The sequence below is a fragment of the Colletotrichum fioriniae genome (genome assembly GCF_027942845.1).
Source record: "Colletotrichum fioriniae strain IMI 355084 chromosome Unknown scaffold_9, whole genome shotgun sequence".
Taxonomy (NCBI): domain Eukaryota; kingdom Fungi; phylum Ascomycota; class Sordariomycetes; order Glomerellales; family Glomerellaceae; genus Colletotrichum; species Colletotrichum fioriniae.
The window spans coordinates 1,152,978-1,177,370 of record NW_027076845.1 but is presented as its reverse complement, the minus strand read 5'-3'; the positions used below and the strand labels follow the sequence as shown (position 1 = coordinate 1,177,370).

General features: G+C 53.1%; 2 protein-coding genes across 2 annotated transcripts; one reads left to right on the top strand and one right to left on the bottom strand.

Annotated features, from left to right (window-relative positions):
- Positions 1-8,772: 8,772 nt before the first annotated feature.
- On the bottom strand, positions 8,773-12,488 carry SMC3 (Structural maintenance of chromosomes protein 3; the record flags this gene model as incomplete). Its single annotated transcript, XM_053196412.1, has 3 exons — positions 8,773-9,071; positions 9,129-12,394; positions 12,451-12,488. 3 exons carry the CDS (start codon positions 12,486-12,488, stop codon positions 8,773-8,775), a joined length of 3,603 nt encoding a protein of 1,200 aa, XP_053046063.1.
- A 4,650-nt stretch (positions 12,489-17,138) lies between these two features.
- MOT1 (TATA-binding protein-associated factor mot1) lies at positions 17,139-23,091 on the top strand (the record flags this gene model as incomplete). The annotated part of the gene is made up of 3 exons (XM_065758131.1): positions 17,139-17,149; positions 17,229-17,246; positions 17,442-23,091. 3 exons carry the CDS (start codon positions 17,139-17,141, stop codon positions 23,089-23,091), a joined length of 5,679 nt encoding a protein of 1,892 aa, XP_065613273.1.
- Between the last annotated feature and the right edge of the window lie 1,302 nt (positions 23,092-24,393).

The following is a 24,393-nucleotide window of genomic DNA, read 5'->3' as shown; positions in this document are numbered from 1 at the left end:
CAGACGAACGTGGAAAATCCCATCCAACCTTCGGTGCTTTGGGAGAAAAAGTCCCGCAGTCTCGGTGCAGCAGCCGTGTGGGCGGGAATTTTCGACACACGACAAACACGGCAATTTTGCGGATCCCTTGCAGGCTAGCTAGCCCACCTTTGGCCTGCCAATGCATGTCAACGAATATCCGAGCCGTCATTGGCTGGGATCGATGAAGAAGAAGACGGGACGGGATTGGATTGGCAGTGCTGGGTTGAATGGATCGGTGGACCAATGTTCTGCAACTGTGGGAACTGCGGAATTGTCCAGGGTATGGGTACATTTCAGGTACGGATACCCCTGCTATGTCGGCAATTCGACGTTTCTCCGTCATGGTCTCTTTCCTATCTTTCTCTGTGCCTCTTTGTGTGTCTCTGTCTTTTCCTGATTCGAAGGGGTATGGATGGGATGGGACGGAACGGGGATGCTGTTCCTTTGCTTCTTCGCCTTGCTGCGTCGCGGGAATTGTCGTCGTCGTGGTTGAGTTGAAACAGTCAACACTGTGGAAGATCAAACATCCAAGAAATCTGAAGGGACGAATTGGGACTCTGCAATAGTGCGTCTGTGTGTTTTCTCAACCTCTTTGCCAGGTTGCCTTGGACCTCCTTCATGGTAACCGTAGCGTTGTGTGGCACAGGGATTGGTAGAAGCTTTGGTCAAGACTGACCTTCGCGTCGCACGACCAGGATGCATTCGGAAACAACCGCTTGGCGCGCGATCCGTGATCTGTATTCAACTCGGGAGGAAGATAAGAGAAGGACATAACTTTTTTGGTGCTCGATTGCCTTGTCTTGTGACGAACGTGCCTTGTTGGCCCGGGCTTGGAAGTTAGGCCAAGATTAGTCGATGGCGTGCCTGGATGAGGAATTTCCCAAAGTCGCTGGGTCATTTTGCCGAGGCCTGGGTAGGCATGTGTCCCATGGCCATGTTGGTAGCACTAACTTGGAATTTGCACTCCGTAGACATGTTTGTGTGATTGTATGCGTTGTTGCGTCCATCGCTCGCCCCGTCCGGTCTTCTCTCGGTGGGGCAGGGCATCTTCCTATCTTTCTCCCTCAATGTCGCGGCTCGCTTGACAAAGTAATCTCACGAACAGCCAAGCCTAACCCGGACTCTTCCACTTGGTCTTGGGAACCTGGGGTGGATGAGTGGTCAGTGATTAGTGGTGGATGGATGGTGGATTTACCGCGGCTTCGGTTCTGACGAAAGAGAAGACGGGACCGAAATGGCATTGGCAACGGATTACGGGCCCCCAACTTTCCAAGAAATCAAGGAAATCAGGCTGAAGGGAGATCAAAGGCTCAATGGTCGGGAAAGCTTGGGGTGTGAGTCTCGCTCTCTCTTCGTTTAAACCCGGCTGGTCCTGCATCTCGCGTCATTACCGAGATGCGCACTTTTGGGCCCTGGGCTCTCCTGCCGTGTCTGCCTACCAAAGGAAGCATAGCGCCCATCTCGGTTCACTCCTTCCTTTTGGTGCTTTGCAGCAGTTTTTTGTGGAAAAAAAAGGTTGGAAGGAAACAGTGGGGCACAGTCATGACCATCTCACTTTCCAATTACGACTTGTGACTTGACCATTTGACCCAGGCCTCAACTTGCCAAGATTACTCTAATGAAATCAAAAGCTGGGGGAAATCGGAGTAGTAGGCTGAGTTTACGAAAGACGGGCACTCGTGACAGGCACGCCGCACGACACTGCGACAGGCAGGCAGGCATTCCGTGACATTTGATGATGGAAAGTCAGATATCACAAATTACGCAACGTCCTCCTGCTCAATGCCAACAAACATACATTGGGGCTTTCTTTCGGTTTCCCCCCAACCCCTACCCAGGTTCCAAATTCCCAATAATCCAAACCTCAAGGGCATTGACTTGTCTGATTTGAACATTTCGTCAATTGAGGCTTAGCAATTAGACTCTAGCCTCAAGTGAGAAACCTCTTACTTCTGCCGAGTCGTGAGCTTGGACTGTGGCCGGTAAAATAGCCACTTGCATCGTCATAACCCAAGTCAATTGACCCGAGCCACCGATGGCGCCTATCAAGCGTCGGGTGGCTCTTCCGACTCTGGTTGTTCCCGTTGAGTTATCCGTACACTAGTTGTGAGCCTTGCACTTTCAACAAGGTGCCCTGCCACTCTGCCCTGCCTGCCCTGTCTTCGGATGGCTTGTGCGTGTGCAAGTATACACTACACAGTACTCGAGGCTGTGGGATGCAAGATAAGAACCAACAACAAAACGATGTGTGCAACAAGGGGCCTCGTTCGTTGAGTGGGGGTCCCTTGTACCTGAGTTTCCGTCTCTTGTGCAGAACCACAGCCTGCCGCTTTGTTGGTTCGAGTCGTCCGTACCTCGACCCTGGTCCCGCGCGGCCGACGAAGATTGTAAGACAAAGAACGCCATATCCCAGGTACGATTAAACATGGAAGGACAAGGAGAGGAGAAGAAAAGTCAAGGTCCGGCGAAGGCGACGGAGGCGGTGGTGGCGGCGGAAAACTCAACGACGACGTTCTTGCATCTGCAGATATTTGGACATGCAATTGGCCGATGGGACACGGCGGCCACGACGGATACTCTCGTTGTTACTCCTGCCGTTAAGGTTGGGATCAGGAACGGCACTCCGAACGGCAAGTGCCAAGCATCGTCAAGTACCTACCTACCTTGCCCTGGTGCTTGAGCGACTTCACAGTTCCTGCCAATCCCTTTCCTCATTCAACTGCCTTCCTCCTTCCTGCCTCACCTTGCTCACCTGCCGCGGCTGCCTCACCTGCGGTGATCTGCGAAAGCTGCGGCAGGCGGGCAGGGCTGGACTTGGCTGCGTGTCGGAGAAACTACATCGCTTCTCAGCCTGCCATCACCATCCAACCACAACACCATCGCAGACTTCAAAGCCACGGTCGAAACGCAAGCTCACAATCACAATGTCGTCAATGTCGAGTCGCACAGCCGATTGAGCCTCCTTTCTCTTGGCATTGCCTCTCTCTATTCCTCCCCCCCGGCCTCGTCCAACCAAAACCCCTACACCACCAACGGCATATCACGACATAAACACACATGGCACACACCTATCGCACACCGCACACCGCACGCACCGCACACTATTCGTAGTTTCGTACACACTACATACAAGCACGACGCCACCAGACGCCAACACTGGCGGCGCACCACTGTCACTCTTCAACGGCGGATGTGCCCGTCAACACGATGCCCGCTCTAGTACAGCCGATATCTGCAGATCGGCCACTAGAGGCTTGTATCTCTTCGATGGCGTCTTGTCTTCTGTGCCCTTGACACTTGCTGGTGTCACTGTCACCCATCCACCACCATGTACCCGGCCCCCCCAGCCACTCTACACCCTTCCCTTGGCTTTTGGCAGCGCAAGTCGCGGGAAGCATACAGGAATCGTCTGTGCCTGGCCTGGCCCCGGCCTAGAGTCCCGGACGAGACTCGAGACTGAGAGTAAACGTCGTGGGAGCCGTGGGAGCGTACCTTAGTGCCGTGTCAAAAATGTGTCGCGCTTGTTCGTCTGTCGTCCAAGATCGCCAAATGTTGCCCCAACCCTCCCACACCCCACGTTCCCTTCCCAAGGTTGAAGGCCCCTAAGAATACGACCTCAAAAGATACGGACTGAGATACGACTCCCGCCGAGGTCGATGCGACCGTCTAGTTTCTGGCAGGGTTGCACACACAAGCAGTCAAGTACATACCCAAGATACTCCGTACAGGCGCGCAAAGTTGCAGCCGATGAGCGAACCCCAGAGTTCCTGCATGTCACAACCAGTCAAGGGTTCAACAAGTCTCCTAGCGTCCGCAAAACGCACAGTTCGCCTCATCGACGTGTGTGGTCGGGTCGGGTTGGTGCACGACGGGTACGATACTACGGATACACTGCGGCGGTAGGTGAATGTAACCCTCCACGTTGGAAACGCGGGCCCCTCGTTCAAAACAGAACGGAGCCATCTCTGCACCCGGGAATACGCCGTAGACTTGTGGAGTCCCCTAGGTGTATTGGGACGACACCACGGTGAGTTATTTGGCTCATACTGAAGGCTCTTCAGAAAGCCTTGATTTACCAGTGAGGCGTGCATAGCACAGCGAATGTGGCGGTCTGGGAGTCGGAAAAGGGCCGACGGCGTGGCGGACTCGTCTCTCCCAAACAAATTCTTCCTGTCGAGATAATGCAGCAACGAGCAGCCGCACCAGTACCAAGGCCAACGCCAACAGATGGGATGTCAGGCCTCGAGCCGAACCATACCAGACCAGACCATGTACCGAACTGCTCAAGCTTCTATTTCCAACGTGGTATCCGTCGAGGACAGGGCAGATGCAACCGCGAGAGTTCCGTCGCGTTGCATTATCCCATCTTGTCATCAGAGGAAAACAAAAGTCAACGGCAATGACCAGCTGCCAGTCTTCACTTTGACTGAAACCAGGCGAACGACCTCGAACAAGAACAACCCCCAGAGCTCCATCAGTCTTCAGCCGTCCTCCGGTCCTATGGCGGCGGAGGAGCTTGCTATCCTCGTCCTCCGATCCTCGTCCTCGTCCTCAGCTTGAATCAGCCTTCGACTCCACTCCCAGCCACTAGAGACCCTGTTTTCTGCTCAAAACGAGGATCCAGTTTTATTTTTATTTTATGCTCTTCGGCTCGTTTTGCCATAAGTCTTTTCGCGCTTCGCTGATTCGTGACGTGGGGTTTCCCACAAACGGCGCGTCGTCAAACAGGTTACCATCAATTACCCAGTCCAAGTCTGAGTCTGATGGAGGAGAATCCAGGGGTCCCTCTGTGACGTCCCGTCGTTGTCGTAGTTGTCGTCGTCGTCGTCGTCTGAGTGGCACCCATCCGAGGAAAAGGCCCCCTTCCCTAAAATTGGGCATGGGCCAAATCGTTTTAGTGCAACAATGGGAACTCCATCCCATTCCTCGAATCCTCCTCGGTTCCTTATTAACACTAGAGGCTAGTGGTTCCTTGTGGATATGGGGCTAATCGCGCCGATGGATATCTCCCTCTCACTCTCTTCGTGTCCTCGGTATCCATTCCTGGCATTCCATGCTTTCCCACGCTGTCCTGGCCAATGACAAGCCTTGAATCGGGCGATATCTCCTTGTCTTTTATGAACAAAAAAGATTAATACAAAGAAAATAAGGGCAAACCCGCCTGCCCCATCGTCCCCATCTCCGTACCTCGGGACCGCACCGGCATGGTCAATTCGATGTGATTTGCGCGAATGACGACGTTCGTGCTATACCCGGACGGCGGTCGGCGCGAATCGAGCGCCGGGCTGGCCATGCCGCGACGCAGAAATACCCGCTGCTAAACAAGAAGAGTCCGCGGATCTTGACCGCCTCATTATTTCGGAGAGATTGTGATTTGCCCACACGCACATCTCCGCGCGGGCGCGCACCATGGACGAGGCTTTCACGACTCACGAGGGCACGCTACCGTTCGCGAGGCTCCAGTTTCTCCTCCATCTCTTCTGCTTCCCCATCGTCCTTCCCCAGTATTTCTCAACTCCGGTCCCATTTGTTTGGAGCACCGACGATGACAAGGCCATCTCCGACCCGGATTTCCAGGCACACCAGACTTCCAGCAGGTTCTTGGTTCTCTCAAAGTTCCTTCAATTCGGCCAACCAAGGCCAACTCTTTGGTGGGCTCCCATGAGCTTGGTAGTGGGCGAGGCCGGTAGTGATCGGCCGTATTCCATTCTGAACACGGCCCCCAATGGCCAACCACTTACCTGTCACGCCTGTTACCAAAGAGAAAACCATGCCCTGTCTTTTCTCCAAACAGCAAAGAGGATACCCCAAGGGCAGGCCCCAAGAATGGAGTCGCTTTCCAGGTTGTGAACCAAGAAAGACACCGGTCAATTGGCCGTCCCCATGGGGGCGGTTGATGGTTCAATCGGTGTAACTCGGTGATTTTTGGGGGGTTGTGCGATGTTCGATGTGATCCCTATGCTCCTGCAGGCCAGCCTCGATTTCATGTTTCCTTTGGTTGTCACTCGTCCCTCAAGATTGTCTTGGCAAGACTGCAACTGATTCAGCGCAGGACTTTGCCAAGTCGCAGATTTGGTCATCCAAGTGCCGTAATAACTTGCGGCACGTATCAACTTTCGCCGTTTTGGAAACATGGCTCGTGCCTCTGGGGCCATACACTACAGCCGTACACTGGTCCTGCAGGGTCCGTTTTACCAGTTTTGGTTCATGGTTGGATGAGCATAGAAGTTATACATAGTAATACCGCAGCGGCACCAGATCAACAATGTGATTGACTAAGGTAAGGTAAGGTAAGACACACGCAGACAAAATGCACTACAGAAATGTGATGCTCATACGGGGGGCAAAAGGGGGGACCTTCTAACGGTCTTTCTGCAACCACCTCAAACGACGTAGAGACGACACACGTTCCTCGAGAGAGAAGAATCTGTAAGCCTGTGGCCGGCCTGTGGCGCTTGTAGAATTCATGCCTACACTCGCCATTGCATGCTTGGCACTCTCGACCGCTTGGGATTTGCCTGTGCCGTACGGAGTATCCCTCCGTAGAGGGAAGAGTGATCGCCCATCAATCCCGTCGGGCGGGAAGGGGGAGACGTCTGAACTCTCTTTTCCATTTTTCGTCTCATCGCAACTTTTTTTCTATAAAAAAACCCCCACACGCAAAAAGAGTTTACTCTCGACCAACAGGTTCCTTCCCATCCAAAACACCTAGCGGACCTTTACAAACCCGCCAAGAGCACCCAAGAGTTTCCAAGAGGCCCTCAAGCCTTTTTCCCACCCCCGACCCCCCAAGAAGTCCCAAGACGATTTACCGGCATTGAAGCTTTTTTGATGCTCACGAATATCGGTCTTGGCCCGGTTGAGGCTGGGGGCTAGATCGGCATTGGCGTTTCTTTTCCCGCATGTCGTCCTTCTTCCTATCACTCTTCTCGGGCATTGATGAAGTCTTGGTTGTCCAGTCCAAGCCGGGTACCAGCTTTCTTGTCGAGATCCCCAAAGAAAAGCCAAGAAGTCTCTTGAAGCATTGATGGTCCCCCTTCCTCCCGTGTTTGTCTTCTTCCTATCGTGGTAGTTACACTCAACAGCCAAGAAGTTTCAAGCAACATGCCATTTCTTGGCTTGTAAAACAATGGTCAAATTCCCCGTCTCTCCCTACCTGTACCCGTACGGCTAGATATCTATTCTATCCTCAATGCGCTCCCGAGTTCCCCTTCTGGCTCGATTGGGAAGATTGATGATCCCCGGATTTTGGTTCCTTCGTGAAGGGTCTCGGATCATCCCTTCGGGGGCTAGTTTTGTCTGCCTCGCCGTTGCCGGTGCCCCAGGAAATGTCACCGTCGGGCACCTATCAAAACTCCCCGCCATGCCAAATGTCAAACCAACCCCCCAAAGTTCCATCCTCCCACCCAAACCTCAACCCCGCGTAACCAGGGGGCGTTTTTCAGAAACGACGATGGGGAGAACCAAATTCAAAAACTTGCAAGTGCCGAAGGGAAGGGAAGGGAAGGGAAGGGGGGATCGTAAAATGGGGTGAACGCTGAACACAGATAACATGTCACATACGACTCTGCAGAAAATATCCCAGTTGAAGATCATCCATTGAATGACACATCTTGTCTTCACACACACACGCAGATCAGATATCATCCCACAGGCATTCTCTGTACAAGAATAGCACTCCTACAAGTTTGGTACAGCGGCACGGCGGCCGGCGGGTACGGTCCGTACGGATAGAATCGTCCTTCCCTGACAAGGCTGAGTAGAAACTCACGAGAGCCAAGCCAAAACCACTGCACCAGTAACAAGTCACCAACCAACCTAGCCAGCCAACCAACCTCCTCCTCCTCCCACTCCTAACCCCTCGGCTAAAGCCTCAGGGTATGGTTCATATGCAGGATCCGTAGATCCCCCGGAGCAGGCCGTAGTCTAGAAAGAAAAGGCGGTGGCCTGCTTTTCTTGGCAAAAGGGCGGAGGGGGAAAAAAGAAAGCCAATCGTCTCCGATGCCTCGCCCCTCCTCCTCCTCCTCCACCTCCCCTCCTTCGATGGAATCTTCCTTTTCTTCCCGAAAGTGCTCCAGCCACAGAGGGTGACGTGGGAACGGTTGGCCAATGGGGCGGTATCCAACAGCCCTGCGGCCTTTAAGCAGAGACGCAGAGTCGTAACGTAGAAAGCAAGGTTCCGGGAGATCTACCTCCCAAGCCGCATGTGCTTGTTGACAACATACGTACTCAGTTTATGGGTATGTTGGACATGGTCTGCTTATTCGTTAGCGATGAAGATATGGGGGGGATGAGTTGTTCACCAGGCCGCGTAATGAGGGAGGCGAAAAAGGCCAAGGCTTGATGATGTTGATCATTCATGAAGATGAAGGAGGTCTTCGTCGTCGTGGCAAGAGGTGGATTACACATCACAAAAGGGCAATACCACACTTGGCAATGCAAGAGGCAAGTAAGTCTCTCTCCATGACGGGAATGAACAATTGTGATTGATAGTTTCGTAATAGAAGCTATGAATGGTGCCAAAATAAGAATCCCTAAGCTCATAGTCCACCAGAACTTACTTACAGACAAGGCAAAGCCCCCCGTGATATCAAACAATCAACCGCCACAAGTCGCCGCAACGCCATTGCCAAGAGAGCCCCCCTTCCTCGTCAATGGACGATGACGAGAGCCCAATCTTCAAGCCACCCCAGACCGAAAATCATGAACATGGTTCCCCACACAACACACTCCAATCATCATCTATTCACTTTACTTTCCTGCCGCGACACCCTCGACGAAGCTCAGCGCCTCTTCGGTAGGTACACAGTCAATGGAACTCGTCTTGCTGTGGAAAGTCACACCGTAGCACTTGTCGGCGACGTGGACAATCTCGGGTCGGAAGGTAGTGCAGATGAACTGCGTTCCGGCCTCTTGGGAGATGGACTCCAAGAGGCTGGCGACGGCGGTACGGTACTGGGCGTCGAGATTGGCGTCGACCTCGTCAAAGATGACCATGGGACTGCTCTCCGTTTGCTGAAGGGCAAAGATGAGACACAATGCACACAAACCTGGGCAAGTTGTTAGCAAGACTGGTACGATCACATGAGGAATAGGGCCTGACTTACTCTTTTGACCACCACTGAGTTGCTGGATCCTCTGCTGCTCGTCCAGAGTCTTCGAGTTGAACGACACACTGATACCGACACCAGTGTAGTTCTCAACGCTGCGGTTCTGCTCCTCGTCAGACTCCTCAGGGTCGACGCGACGATCCGTCCGGCGCTGAATAACCAGACGACCATGTCCAGCTGGGACGAGCTTCTCAAAGATGGTGGCGAACTCCTTGGACACTTGCTTGAAGGTACGCTCAATAGCCTCGTCCTTGCGCTGATCGAGATGGGCAACAAGCTCCTCGATAGACTCCTGCGAAGCATCCAGTTCTTTCCTTCGCTTCAGGAGCTGGTCCTGTTGCTGGGTGAAACTGTTGTACTGCTCAAACGCCTTCTTGTTGACGTGCTGGAACTTCTTCAGGGCGTTGCGGACCTTCTTCAACCGTGAGTCGATTTGCCTGGGATCCATCCTTTCATACTTGTCAAAGGCCTCCTCGGGCAAAACACCAAGGTCTCTGATCGCCTTGGCGGCATCCGCAGCCTGCGCCGTGTAAACGGCCTTCTTGGACATGCTCTTCTCGATCGAGCTGCGCTGCTTGGCTTCTCTCGCGGCAACGGTGCTGCGGATCTCTTCTTGCTCTGCCTTCTTGGCCTCGCGGCGGTCAAGCTTGCCGCCCTGCTCCTCGAGCTTCTCCTCGATCTCCTGCATCTTGGCTTCGATGGCGGCGGTCTCTCGTTGAAGCTTCTTGAGTTCCCTCTGTGCCTCCTTAAGACTGCCAGATTCTCCCGAAGAAGTGTTGTTCTCGAAGGCCTGACTGTTGAGTTGATCCAGACGCAGCTGAAGGTTCTGGTTGATGTCTGTCTCGAGGATCTGTTTCCGGCTTTCTGCTTCTCTCCGCTTCTTGCTAGCATCGTTCCACTCCTTTTGCAGGCGTTGCACTTGCGCGTCCAGCTCGACAAGCTGCCTCTCCTCAGCATTACTGAGCGACTTTTTGAAGTCTGACGCGAGTTCAGACTCGTTTGCAGCAAGACTCTCGGTGAAGATCTTCATGTCTCGCTCAACGGCATCGCGGTGCCTCATAGCGTCGTTGAGACGTCGCTTCTCGTGCTCAAGCTGCCCGTTCTTATTGGCGAGTTCGTGCCTCAGAGGTTCAAAGCCGCTTTCCAGCTGACGAAGCTTCTGCTCAGCCTTTTGAACTTCACCCATGGCACGAGTGATCTCCTGCTCCTTCTGTTCGATCTGGTTTCTAATCCGATCAGACTGCTGCAGGAGCCGCTCATACTCGTCTCTCCACTTGTTGACAGCCTGAACGCCTTCAAGTCTAGATCGCCTGGGGTCAATGTAACCACCAGTCATCGCACCCCTCTTGTTTGTAGTATCACCATCCAGTGTAATGGCATCAACACCATGGCTCCTTGCGTACTGTCCTCCTATGCTCAGGTTGGGGCACACGACAACTTTGCCGAAAACTTGCTGGAAGGCCTTCTCGTACATGGGATCGTAGCGGATCTTGCTCAGAAGCGGCACAATTCCATCCTGAGATCTCGGCATGTTGATGGTTCTCGGATGGAGGCGGTTCAGCGGCATAAAGGTCAACCTACCTCCGTAGTTAGACCGGAGGTGGTTGGTGAGGAATGTGGCCGTTTGATCGTTGTCGACAATGTAGTGGAACATGCTGTTGCCAGCGATTTGCTCGACAGGAAGGCGGTATGTGTCGCTGACCTCGAGGAGCTCCGCCATAGTACCGTAGGCGCCGGGGATGTCTTGCTCATGCTTCAGGCGCCTGATCGTGGCAAGACCACGGGCAGTGTCGCCATCCATCATAGAGCTCAGCTCACGCTCGGCCCTGTCTCTCTCCTGGCGTGCATCTCGCAAGATGGTGTCGAGTTTTTCTTCCTCACGGCAGAGCAACTTCTTCTCGTCGTCGAGTTTGTCCAAAGTCTCCCTGGCCCTGCTGGCTTCCTCGAAAAGCTCGTGTCGAATCCCGCTTGAGCTTTGCAACTGCTCTCTCAAGCTGGCGACATCAATCTCGAGCTGCTTAATGGAGTTCTCCGTTCCGGTGACGTCCTCATCAGCGTCCATCTTGTTCGCCTTGTGGCTCATGAGCCTTGAATGCAAATCCTCGATTTCCGCTCTCAAGTACTTATCGCGCTCAGCCTTGTTCTTAAACTGGGAGCCGCGACTTTGTTTGGTGAAAAGACGGTTGCGTGTGGCTTCGGCCGTGTCCAGCTGCTGCTTCTTCTCGATCTCTTGGCTCCTTCGTCTAGTGTACTCCGGGACGACATTGTTCAGCTCCTGCTTCTTCGTCTGCAGCTCTTCAATGGTCGCCGCGAGATCGGCCTCGTGTTGTTGCTGGGCTTGAACGGCCGCAGACTGACCATCTGACAAGGTCTTGACCTTGAGCTCGGCCTTCGCCTTTGATTTTGCTGTTTCGCGGCGGTCCTCTTCGAGCTGCCGGCGCTCAACCTTCAGCAGGTCCATCTCTTTTGTCAGCTTGTGGATCTCAGACTCCAACTTGGTCAAGGTCTTTTCGGCATCCTTGAGCTCAGTCCGTATCGAGTCGGTGTTGTCCAACCCGTTCTGTCGAATGTTTTCGATGCGCTCAAGCTGTTCCTGGATTTGCTGCTGCTCTTGATAGTACAAGGCGTACTCAAGGCACCTGCGTTCGCGGTCCTTGTCCTGGAAGCCACGGAGCTCCTCCTTTTCCTCTTCCAATTCAGCGAGACGCTCCTTGATGTAGCCGAGAAGTTCGTCAATCTTTTCTCTCTTGTTGTTTGTCTCGTTCATGATCTTGAGCGACTCGGTTCGGCGCGCTTCGTAGACCTGGGTACCAGCGACCTCCTTCAGAAGGGTGAGTCGGTCAGACTCCTTCATGTTGGTCAGGGCCGTAACACGACCCTGAGGCACAATGTAGTAGGGATTTGACCTGGAGAAGCCGGCGGCCTCAAGCAGGTTGACAACATCGTTCTTGGTAACGACTTTGCGATCGACCGAGTATTCGTCCTTTTTCGTTCCAATAGTGCGACGCAGAATGACCTCCTTTCCTCCTGTAGGGAAGCGCTCGTCGCTGTTGTCGAAGATGATCTCGACATATGCGGACATGACAGCCGATCCTGATCCTTCGTGCAATAGAGCCTGGCGCTCTTCGCGGGTCATCTGAGTGTAGGCGTCACTCAGGACGAAGCGCATCGCCGCGAAGAAGTTACTCTTGCCGGATCCATTGCGACCGACAATGACATTCGTACCGGGGGAGAAGGGTTCGATGACGGTCTGTTCCTTGTAGCTGTTATTCAGTCAGCGGGGTGTCACTCTCTGCTGTCTTGTCGCAAGGGGGCACACCTCTTGAAGCCTTGGATGATGCACTGTTTGATGTACATAGTGAGGGTGAGAGTCGCGGCCTCAAGGGCGGCTATTTTGCGCGGGTGAAGTCGCTGATGGAGTTCGCTGCGAGTCGCGCAGTATTTTCATCGGTATATTGAGAAGTCGTAACAGTCGATTGTTGGTGGTGGGGATAGACGACGCGTCCCGGAATCGCGAGGTCCTCAAGCGTGGCAGGTCAGGGCGCGTCAAACCTGGGGTGTGGTCGCTCATTTGGTAGGCGGTGCGTGCCTGAGGACGAAAGGGTTAAGAAGGCAGAATCGCACGGATTTAGATACAGTGTGCGACAGTTCTTATACTATATTTACACTGTACGCGACTTCCACTTAAACCACTTGCCCATTCTCATCAACACAGTCAATATTTTGCACAAAGACGAAACTCTTTGGCGTGTCGATTATGCATCAAAATCGCCGGTTCACTCTTCACTCATCCCAGAAGCAATTGTTGTGGGTGTGCAATCTTGGCCGTGAGCTCTCTCCCAGTCTATAGCGGAAAGGCCATCTTTGGTGGTTGTCTTCGCGGGATGAACAGCCCAAGGAAGCTTCATTTTTCCGATGCCCATGACTCGAGGAGTGTCATCCGTCTGTTGTTTCTATAAGCTTATTGAAGGAATTAGCTGAGCTTCCGATACAGCAGCGGCCGTTGAGTCCATCCAAACACTATCTACTCATGGACAGTGAAACTCGCCGATCTGTGGTTGGATCTCTGCAAGATCCATCCATTGCTTGATATACTTTTGAAAGCTAGCAGTCCGACTCGGTCTCGCCAATTGCGCTCTGAGACTTCCGCAACAAAGCATCTGTATCCGTGATCGCAGAAGAACTATATGCGAATCCCCGACAATACCAGAAGTTCGTCATAGACAGACACACTAGCCTGGGCGGGCACATTGTCTTCGAGACAGCAGCACCTGTCAAGCATAAATGTGGAGGCATAACATGTCAGCCCGTTTTTTCCTTGGGTTTTTCTTCTTTCACATCCCTCGCCCGTTCCGACCGTTCCGCGCAGACCTTCAACCATTCGCAGGGCCTGCGCCTGTGTGCCTGAGCGTATGCAAAGCTGTCTGTGACTCTGTGGCTCTATGTCTAAAGGAGGCCGGGGCAAAAGTTTTCCTAGTGTGCAGCGACCGGGAGACTCGATTATTGGTCTGCGTGAGGCTTGAGCAGCATTCATGACACCGGGCGATCAGCAAGTAGTTTGAGCTTCAACATGGATAGAGCTGGGTCCGTCCAATATGCACCCCAGTCAAGTCACCGGGAAGCTATGCGCACTGACCATACGGACGACACAGAGTACACGTACTCCCTCCAGCTTTTGACGGGACAGCCACGTTGCTGGATATTAAGGTGTCGGCGGGAGAGCAGGAACCAAGGCGATTCGCTGTTGCAGTCCGAAATTCAGAGGAAGAACAGAAGAGAGAACAACTTTGCAAGCCAGCAGATGGAAAGCCAGGAAGACGATGATTAGAGTCGCATTCATTGATGGTCGCGTTTTGGCTTGCTCAGGCGGTCGTCAGGGGTAAAAAACCAGGAAATGGCAGTAAAGCCAAGAGCCAGGGTAGTCGAAAAGACCGAGGCGGGTAAGACAGACACTCCAGCAGCTCGCCCTGGAACGGCCGGGGACGGACGGGACGTGCGGAGCACTACTGAGATGACATGAGGCTATCGCAATCCAAAAGCCCGTAACGCTTTGTTTTCGATAGCAGAGCATGTGCTGTGTAAGTGGCTGCGATCACAGTCAGCTCAGCTAGCCCTTCAAAGATCAAAAGGGCGGACTGTTGGCGAAGACGAATCAGAGCAGCGTGCCGTTGGAACGCCAGATTCTCGGGACCCTGGGAGGGCGACGCCGAGATTCCCAAGCTTACCCCACGTCTTGTGGCAGCCGAAGCAGCTTGTTTCCCATTCGAGGAATCGGCCTAAACTGGCCGCAGCTGCACCAAGCATGCCTGTGATGATCCTCGCGCTGGTGTTGGTCTGCTGCATTCGCAATCCGCCTGCCCCCATCGCCATCCATCTATGGCCAATCTCATCCCTCAGTCCATCGATCCATCCAAAGCACTGAGCAGACAGTCAGTCATCCAGTGATTTGTTGCCGCAACAAGCCTAGTCATCGGATTTCCTGGCGGCGCAAGGTCGTGAAAGGTTGCTTGGTGCCCAGTGCTGCTGATAGGGCGAGAGGAACAAGAGGTCGTCTTGTCTGTGTGTAGCGCAGGTCCAGCCAAGGCTCCAAGGGGCAGCCCGGCCTGCTCATCGCAGGGCCATCTTGGAAGCCTTGGACCGATCTGTCTAGTTGATTCAATCAGATGCGATGGATGACCAGAGTTTGGCGTGTTGCTGAAGAGCAGCCCCAAACCACGGCAACATGGCAATTTGGTGTTTCGGTTTGGGAAAAAGCCACGTCCAGTCAGTCGGTGGCAAGGGGCAACGGTAGTGGCAGGTATCCAAGAGAAACCGCTAGAGATCTGCCGTCAATTCTTGCAAGTCTTGGAAGAAACAAGACATCACAGAGCAGGCCCGCCGGCCTTCTCACGCAAGGGAGAGAAGATTGAATGGCGCATGCGAACCCTGGAGCATGTGTGCCTAGGTGTTCACTGGCTTTCACTATGATTTGATGATGCCATTGCAGATGATGAGACGCCGTTCTGAAAAGTGCCGAGCGGAACTTTGCGCGTGGGGATGAATGCCAGTCTGTCAGAGACGGAGAGAAAACTCAAAAGTTGCAAGAGTTCCGAGGGTTCGCGACGCCAGATGTATGTATGTGTATGGTATGGTGTGGTCAGCGAGACTGTTCCTGTCTCCTTGCGGTTGCACTCTTCAGGGTTGGTGAGTCTTCAATGACGAGGTCGAGTAAAGTTTTTTTTTTCTCCTCCCATCTGCCCCATTTAGAGATGCGCCTGAGAGAAATGGCGTCGCTGGGCTCGTGGCGTTGAAATGCATATAATGGATTGCAAAAGCCGCAGTGCGTCGATGACACGGCTGTCCGACTTTTCAGTCTGGTGAAATTATTGGGGGGTCATGATGGAATGGACGTGGTCGCAAGGTAAGATGATGATTCGTGAGGCTAGCACTACTGGCCAGGGTGATAACAGAGACGGGATATCGAAAGGGAGAAGTGGACGAAAAGGGACGATGCGATGGAAAAAGGCGGCCGGAGAAGACGACGACAACGACAGGATGCAGAGTGGCAGACAGGGTTTATTGTTTGCTGGGGAGTGGAGGTGGGTGCGGTGGACCAGGGACCACTAGGTGACTAGATGACGCTAAGGAGATTAAGCGAGACGCCGTCGCTGCGTGAAGGAACGGCTGGCTTTCCTTCCATTTTTTTTCTCTCACGGGCCCACGGGTAATTATAAAAGTACTGCAGGCATACCTTTAAGACTGTCCGGGCCCCTCCACCCCAAAATTCCCTTCCAGAGCGACGTCGAGGTGCTGCCCTTTTGACGCGACCCCATTAAACCTCGCATCTCATTGGTTCGTTCCTCACAGGTTGGTCAGCACCATAGGCATCAACAGCGCCCCAAGGCACCCAAACCACCGAAAGCCTCACGAGAGTCACCACCGCTCCCTCCCAGTAAGTGTATCCTATCCTCCGTACCTTCCCGCCCGTCCCATTAGGTTGGATCTGGGATCTGGTACCTCAGGCAGGCACCATCCTCATCCCCATCCCCATCACCATCCACATCCACATCCACAGCCACGCGCGCCTTCACGCAACGCACTGCACTGCACTGCACTGCATTCCCGCCTCGCACCTGGCTGGCACTGCGTTTGCCTTTCCCCCAATCCCCAATCTTACCTTATTATTGAGGTGCACCGTGTTGCCCATATCTACATATGCGCGCCTCTTCCTTCCCACTTTAAGGCGTCATCCCTCCCATCGTTTCGAGCCTCACCTCACCTTTTTAATAGGCGCCTCTTTCTTTCACCTCACGACTTGACGCTTATTTCTTGCAACAGCAGCTTTTGCGACCACTCGGCACCACATCCCAACCATCCACGACGCGCCTACGCATAACGCCTTGCATCGAGATTCTACGTGTTCACGCTGCTTTCTCACATTCCGTCTTTTATTCCCATAACCAGCAACAAGCTCCGAATCAACGCGGCGATTTCACCTGCACCGTCCTACTTCTGATGCATGCATGGTAGTCGCATCCTTTGATTAAGACTCGGCTTGATCCGCAGTGGACAGGATCGCGATTTGCATCCAGCCCCATCGCCATTACCCGCTTTCTCAATTTCGGTACGTATTGGCTTCGTCCAGTCCGCGTTTCCTTCATTTCCCCGTTATGCTCATATCCACCCGAAACCTTGCACCACTTCTCCCAGTCCCACCATGCCATTGGGCGTTTCGGTCCGGCGCGTCCTGTATCGCATATACCTGCACTTCACTTTACTATCGAGATCACCTCATCCAACATGCTACTCCACCAACTGCCATGATTCAGTCTCTACCCCAGACTGCATCATCTCTGTTTGGGCACGGGAAGGTGGCATCCATGTATCTCCAAGCATTTATCTTGTCATCTTTCCTTCACCAAACAGCTCCTGGACTCACATTGTCCTTCTCTAAGAACACATGGTTAACATCTCTCACAGAAGTTCAGTCTGATGATGAAACTCTCATCAAATACATCTTAATTCAAAATGGCGTCGAGGTATGGTTCCTTCCTGGCAACCCTTGCTATCAGTCAGATCCGATCAACCTTTGAACTAGCACTAACCTTGTTTCAACAGACTTGACAGATTGGTCACGTGAGTCTGTCCATATGACATCCCTCTTCATCCATCCTAGCAACATATCAGAACCCTTATTGTCTGCCTCTTCTGAATTCGGCTCAGCTTTCCATGCAGCTCTAATGATGCCCGTTTTGAACGAACTTGATATTCAGTCCAATAAGAGACTTTGTATCATCGTGTCGTCGACCGCTTACTAACTGCTTCGCTTAGGATTCTCGAAACGGGCAGCACCCGTCTGATTCGTGACACCGCTGTCAACCAACTTGCCGACTGGCAAAAGCAGCATCCTGATGAGCTTTTCAATCTTCTTTCCAGAGTAGTGCCTTATCTTCGGCATAAGGACTGGGAGACACGCTCTACAGCAGCCAAGGCGATAGGCAAAATCACTGAGAATGCACCCCTGTACGACCCTAATGAGGATGAGGACTTTGCGCCGGTCAAGAAGGACGAGCCAGAAGAGAATGGCCACGTGAAAAAGGAGGAGGAAAAGGACGTTACCTCTTTCTCTTCCAGCGAGCTCCTCAAATTGGGGTCGCTCAACGTAGAGCACATCATCAAATATGGTCGCCAACTTCTGAGAGGCGGCAATATCGAGTATGCTCTGGCATCATTGGACCCCCCGGCACGCTTGGCACACCAGAAGAAGACCCTCAATGGACGACTTGGCCTCTTGGGCAGGGTTTTCGAGGACGCCGAGATGCCCGTCCTCGTTGAAAAGGAACCCAGCCCCCTTACTCCGCAAGAGTCAGCAAATGGCCACAATGGCAACAAGGAGACCACCAGCTCCCACGGTCAAAGCCAGCCGGCAGAGGAAGCTGGCTTGAGCTCTAGACAACTCAATGTTCTCAAGAGGAAGCGCAAGAGAGAGTTGCAGAAGGCTGCCCAAGGGAAGGGGGGTTTTGGAGATTTGACCATGAGAAGGACAACGACAGCAGGGTCCGAAGGCTTTGACGAAACACCAGCGGCAGACGCCGACACAAAGCAGAAGAACGGGAAGGTCAACGACTACTTCAACCTGGACAGGCCGGCGGACGTTGATGAGGAATCAAAGGTTGTCAGCGAGTTCAAGGGACAAGTAATACCGATCAAGTCTGAAATCGAGGTTGACGAGACTATGGAGGGTGCTGAGTGGCCCTACGACAGGTTGTGCGATTTCCTCAAGGTCGATCTTTTTGACCCTTCCTGGGAGACTCGCCATGGAGCCGCAATGGGCATTCGGGAGGTGATTCGTGTCCACGGAGGTGGAGCTGGCAGGGTTCGTTCAAAGTCACGGGCTGAAAACGACCGCTTGAACCAGGCTTGGTTGGATGATCTGGCCTGCCGGCTCTGCTGCGTCTTAATGCTGGACAGATTTACCGATTACAGCTCCGATACCTCGGTCGCGCCGATCCGCGAAACTATCGGTCAATCTCTCGGATCGGTCCTTCGCCATATCCCGGCAGAATCTGTTCACGGCATCTACAAGATTCTCTACCAAATGGTTATGCAGGATGATCTCCAGCTCGATATGCTTCAGTGGTCTGTTTGCCACGGTGGCATGGTCGGACTGAGATATGTCGTTGCGGTTAGGAAGGACCTGCTGTTGGAGGACAGTGAGATGATTGATGGCGTTGTTCGCCTAGTCATGAAGGGTCTGGAGGAACATGACGACGACGTCAGAGCAGTGAGCGCTGCGACGTTACTCCCCATGACCAAGGAGTTCGTCACATTACGACCTGGGTCTATTGATAGCCTCATCAACATCATGTGGGGTAGTTTGGCCGACCTTGGTGACGATCTCAGCGCTAGCACTGGTAAGATCATGGATTTACTCGCGACACTCTGCAGCTATCCCGAAGTCCTGCAGGCCATGGAGACATCCGCCGCACAAGACGAGGAGCGTTCGTTCACCTTGCTGGTACCGCGCCTGTACCCCTTCCTCCGACACACCATTACTTCCGTTCGCTTAGCTGTGCTGAAGGCTTTGATGACATTCGCAAATTTGGGAGCTGAGAACTCTCGAGGCTGGCTCAATGGGAGAATTTTACGACTGATCTTCCAGAACGTCTTGGTTGAAAGAGACAGAGAAACACTGGCAATGTCTTTGGACGTTTGGACAGCCTTGGTTCGCTCACTTGCACATACGCCCGAGATTCTTGCCGACGAGTTCGCTGCTCATGTCGAGCCTCTGATGAGACTTACGCTACACCCTATTGGTGTGTCCCGGCATCCCTTACCCATGCCCGCCCATCTATTCCAGAAGCCATCAGGCGGCACGTATGCACCTGTGGCCGTCACTCCCGCCCGGAAGGCTTCATCCCCCGAAGGGCCCGAGAGAGCAAACAAGCGTCGTCGCAAATCTGCTAAGACGGATGACGTTCCAGTCACCTCTCATACTCATGACGTTGACGGGCACATGATTCAGGGAGATGTGGACCTTGTTGGCATGGATACTCTGATTCGATCAAGAGTATCAGCTGCCAAAGCCATGGGCCTTGTCATGTCTTTTATTCCTGTTGCCAGCCTTGCCGAGTACGACCAACTACTTCTCGCCGGTATCTCAGACCGGGCTTCGTCCACACAGCTCTCAGCATGCATGATCATTGACGAGTATGCTTCCAATGGCCCTGCCGAAGGAGCACAAAGATACGCAGCGCCTCTTCAGAAGATTATTGAGACTGAACGTCCTGCTCACTACGGCGACCTAGTCAGCTTCATGCACCGGGTACGATCTCAGTGTCAACAACTTCTCAACATGTTCCGCGATCACGGCAAAGTGTCTAGTGGACGGCTCCCGACGCTGGCTGTTCTAGTTCAGGGTGACGAGCAAGCAGGTCCTGGTGCCTTCTCCATTGCCGTTGCAGACAAGGTTGTCGGGGAGGATTTCGACAAGCTCAAGAAAGCCATGTCTCCAGGACAGCGCCTAGTTGCTAGCCAGATGCTGAGCGAGGCCAGGGAAGTTGCCGTGTCCGCGATTACCGACGCGAAAGCCGCTAAGGACTCACGAGACGTCCGCATCAAAGCAGGCGCAGCTTGCGCATTGGTTGCGATCAAGGCCCTGCCAAAGAAGCCCAGCCCACTGATCAAGGGCATCATGGACAGCATCAAGACAGAAGACAACCAAGTGCTTCAGAGCCGGGCATCAGCGACCATTGCAAGACTTGTGCAAGTGTTCAATGAAATGGGTCGTCGCGGACCGGCCGACAAGGTTGTTTCCAACCTGATCAAGTTCTCTTGCGTGGAAGTTGCCGAGACTCCAGAGTTCCCTGTCCACGCAAGCAAGACAGATTGCGTGCTTTCAATGCAGAAAGAAGAAGATCGAGTCGATCATGCGGACGCTGCCAAGTGGGCAAAAGAAGTCAAGGCTGCTCGCATCACCCGTCGTGGCGCCAAGGAGGCGCTGGAAATCCTCTCCAAGACCTACGGCGCCGAGCTGCTCACGGCCGTGCCTACTATCAGAGTATTCATGGAGGATCCTCTTATCAAGGCATTCTCTGGCGCATTGCCGGCTGAGGCCAAGGATCCCGAGAACACCTTCGGCCAAGAAATCGTCGATGCCCTGTCCCTCATTCGGACACTCATGCCAACTCTTGACAAGGCCATGCATCCATTCATCATGGAGAAGGTTCCTTTGGTCATTAAAGCCCTGCATTCTGAGCTCTCTGTCTTCCGCTACATGGCAGCGAAATGCATGGCTACTATTTGTAGCGTCATCACAGTCGAGGGTATGACAGCCCTTGTCGAGAACGTCTTGCCATCCATCAGCAACCCTATCGACCTCAACTTCCGTCAAGGTGCCATCGAAGCCATTTACCACTTGATCGCCGTGATGGGCGATGCCATTCTTCCTTACGTCATCTTCCTCATTGTTCCCGTTCTTGGCCGCATGAGCGACTCAGATAACGAAATTCGTCTAATTGCGACAACCTCTTTTGCAACCCTGGTCAAACTCGTGCCACTGGAGGCAGGCATCCCAGACCCCCCTGGACTGTCTGAAGAGCTGCTCAAGGGCAGAGACCGCGAACGAACATTCATTTCCCAACTGCTGGACCCCAAGAAAGTGGAATCGTTCCCGATTCCTGTAGCTATCAAGGCAGAACTTCGCTCATACCAGCAAGATGGTGTCAATTGGCTTCACTTCCTCAACAAGTACCATTTGCACGGCATTCTTTGCGACGACATGGGTCTCGGAAAGACATTGCAAACCATCTGCATGGTTGCCAGCGACCATCACCAGCGCGCCGAAGAGTACGCGAAGACAGGCGCACCTGATGTTCGCCGTCTCCCATCTCTGGTCGTCTGTCCTCCTACGTTGTCAGGCCACTGGCAGCAGGAGATCAAGACTTACGCACCCTTCCTGAGCGTCACTGCCTACGTTGGCCCGCCAGCCGAGAGAAAGAGTATGAAGGATAATCTGGACAAGACTGATATCGTCGTCACCAGCTACGATGTCTGCCGAAACGACGCCGATGTTCTTGCAAAGTACAACTGGAATTACGTCATCTTGGACGAGGGACACTTGATCAAGAATCCGAAGGCCAAGATCACGATTTCTGTCAAGAAATTGGCCAGCAACCATCGACTAATTCTGACCGGGACACCTATCCAAAACAATGTGTTGGAGCTCTGGTCCTTGTTCGACTTCTTGATGCCTGGCTTCCTTGGCGCTGAGAAGGTATTTTTGGACCGGTTCGCCAAGCCCATCGCCGCAAGTCGCTTCAGCAAGGCATCTTCCAAAGAGCAAGAAGCGGGTGCTCTGGCTATCGAGGCTCTCCACAAGCAAGTCCTGCCATTCCTTTTGCGGCGCCTCAAGGAGGAGGTTCTGGATGACCTTCCGCCCAAGATTTTGCAGAACTACTACTGCGACTTGAGCGACCTTCAGAAGAAGCTGTTTGATGACTTCTCCAGAAAGCAAGGCAAGAAGCTGCAAGAAGAGGCCGGCCGCGAGGACAAGGACGCCAAGTCACACATCTTCCAGGCCCTGCAGTATATGCGAAAACTCTGCAACTCTCCAGCCATGGTCATGAAGCCTGGACACGGCATGTACGAAGAGACCCAACGCATCCTTAATAAGCAAGGCACTAGTCTCGAGGATCCGGTCCATGCACCCAAGTTGACCGCTTTGCGAGACCTACTTGTCGATTGCGGCATTGGTGTGGAAGAAGCCGAGTCGAATGATCCCCTGTATCAGCCAATCAAGCCTCATCGTGCCCTCATCTTCTGCCAGATGAAGGAGATGCTGGACATGGTCCAGAATACGGTGCTCAAGACCATGCTGCCAGGCGTCACTCACCTTCGTCTAGATGGTGGAGTTGAAGCCAATAAGCGACAAGATATTGTCAACAAGTTCAACAGCGACCCATCGTACGACGTTTTGCTCCTGACCACCAGTGTCGGAGGTTTGGGACTCAATCTGACGGGTGCCGACACGGTCATTTTCGTCGAACATGACTGGAACCCGCAGAAGGATATGCAAGCCATGGACAGAGCTCATCGTATCGGTCAGAAGAAGGTCGTCAACGTATACCGACTGGTGACCAGAGGCACTTTGGAAGAGAAGATCCTGAGTTTGCAACGTTTCAAGATCGATGTCGCTTCAACTGTGGTCAATCAACAGAACGCGGGCTTGGCTACGATGGATACAGACCAAATTCTGGATCTCTTCAATCTCGGGGACACAGGACCCAGTCTCATATCAGACAAGCCGCAAAACTCAATGGAGGGTAGAGAGGAAGACATGGTGGATATCGAAACGGGAGATGTCGTCACAGGCAAGCAACCTGGCAAGAAGGCTTGGCTTGATGATTTGGGCGACCTTTGGGATAATCGCCAGTATGAGGAGAGTTTCGATCTGGACGGTTTCTTAAAGACCATGCAGTAATAATACCCTCGACCACGGTCGTAACAGCAGGAGGTTGGAGGCAGGTCGTTGACGGCCTTTGTAAGGAGTTTAGCCTGGCATCTGGTTTAGATAAGAGCGACTTGGATGCCTTTTCGATAGGGAGGCTTGAGACCTCTCACGCAGTCGTGTACTCATAACGAAACGTGTGCGCAGAAACACCTGTACTATATGACACTAGCAGATTTTACGACTCAAACGACGCACGTTGGGTGAAAGAAAACAGCTAAGCATTTAAACTATTCTGACCATTCACCCTTCAAAATTTCACTAAACCTAATCTCGTCTCACAAATGGTGACTGACGCTCCTGTTGTGTGAATACGACTCTGTCTTCAACCTTCTTCTTTATCTGATATGGTCTACAGGCTATGACAAACAACGTCAACATTGATCCTTTGGCTTGACAATGAAGACGATTTGATTAGATAATACACAATACACCCGCAAATCGTGTTTTGAGAGGTTTGTGATAGGTTGCCTCACTCTGGCCTCCACATCAATATTTTGGATTTGGCCAAGCAGCATGACAGATCAACACAAGTACTGCAAGATCTCCCTCATTTCATACTGTCTCGCCCATAAAAACAAGCCGTTGGGTACATGGCCATGAACGGGGCCTGGCGAGGCCTTGTGCAATTCCTCTCGGATCTGCATCTTGAAGCCAGCAGAGACTACTCGACCTTTGACTTTCCCGCCACGGCACCCTATCTCTTACTCTCCGGCGATGTCGGTAGTTTATCCGACTACGACAACTATCTCGGGTTCATCCAGCGTCAGACCGGTCGGTACGAGTATGTTTTACTAGTTCTTGGCAATCACGAGTTTCACGGACTCACGTACGGCGGAACACTCGCAGAGGCGGCAAGGCTTGAAGCAGAGCCGTCGTTGAAAGGGAGGTTGCACATACTCCACCGCCACGGATTTGATATCCCCAGCTCGAACGTGAGCATCCTGGGGTGCACGTTATGGACGATGATCCCGGAGGCGGCGGGGACTGCGGTTGTAGGGAGAGTCAAGGATTTCCAGCACATTGAGGGATGGAGTCTTGAAGCACACTGCGCGGCTCACAAGGCGGACTTGGCTTGGTTGAAGAGGGAGGTGCGGGAAGCGGTGGCGTGTGGGAGGGAGGTTGTTGTTGTTACTCATCATGCGCCTTCGCTGGAGGGGACGTCGGAGCCTAGGTTGCAGGGTAGCCCATGGTCTTCAGCTTTCGCGACGAATGTCTTGGAGGAAGTAGGGGATCCTGCTCAGATAATTTGTTGGGTGTTTGGGCATACACACT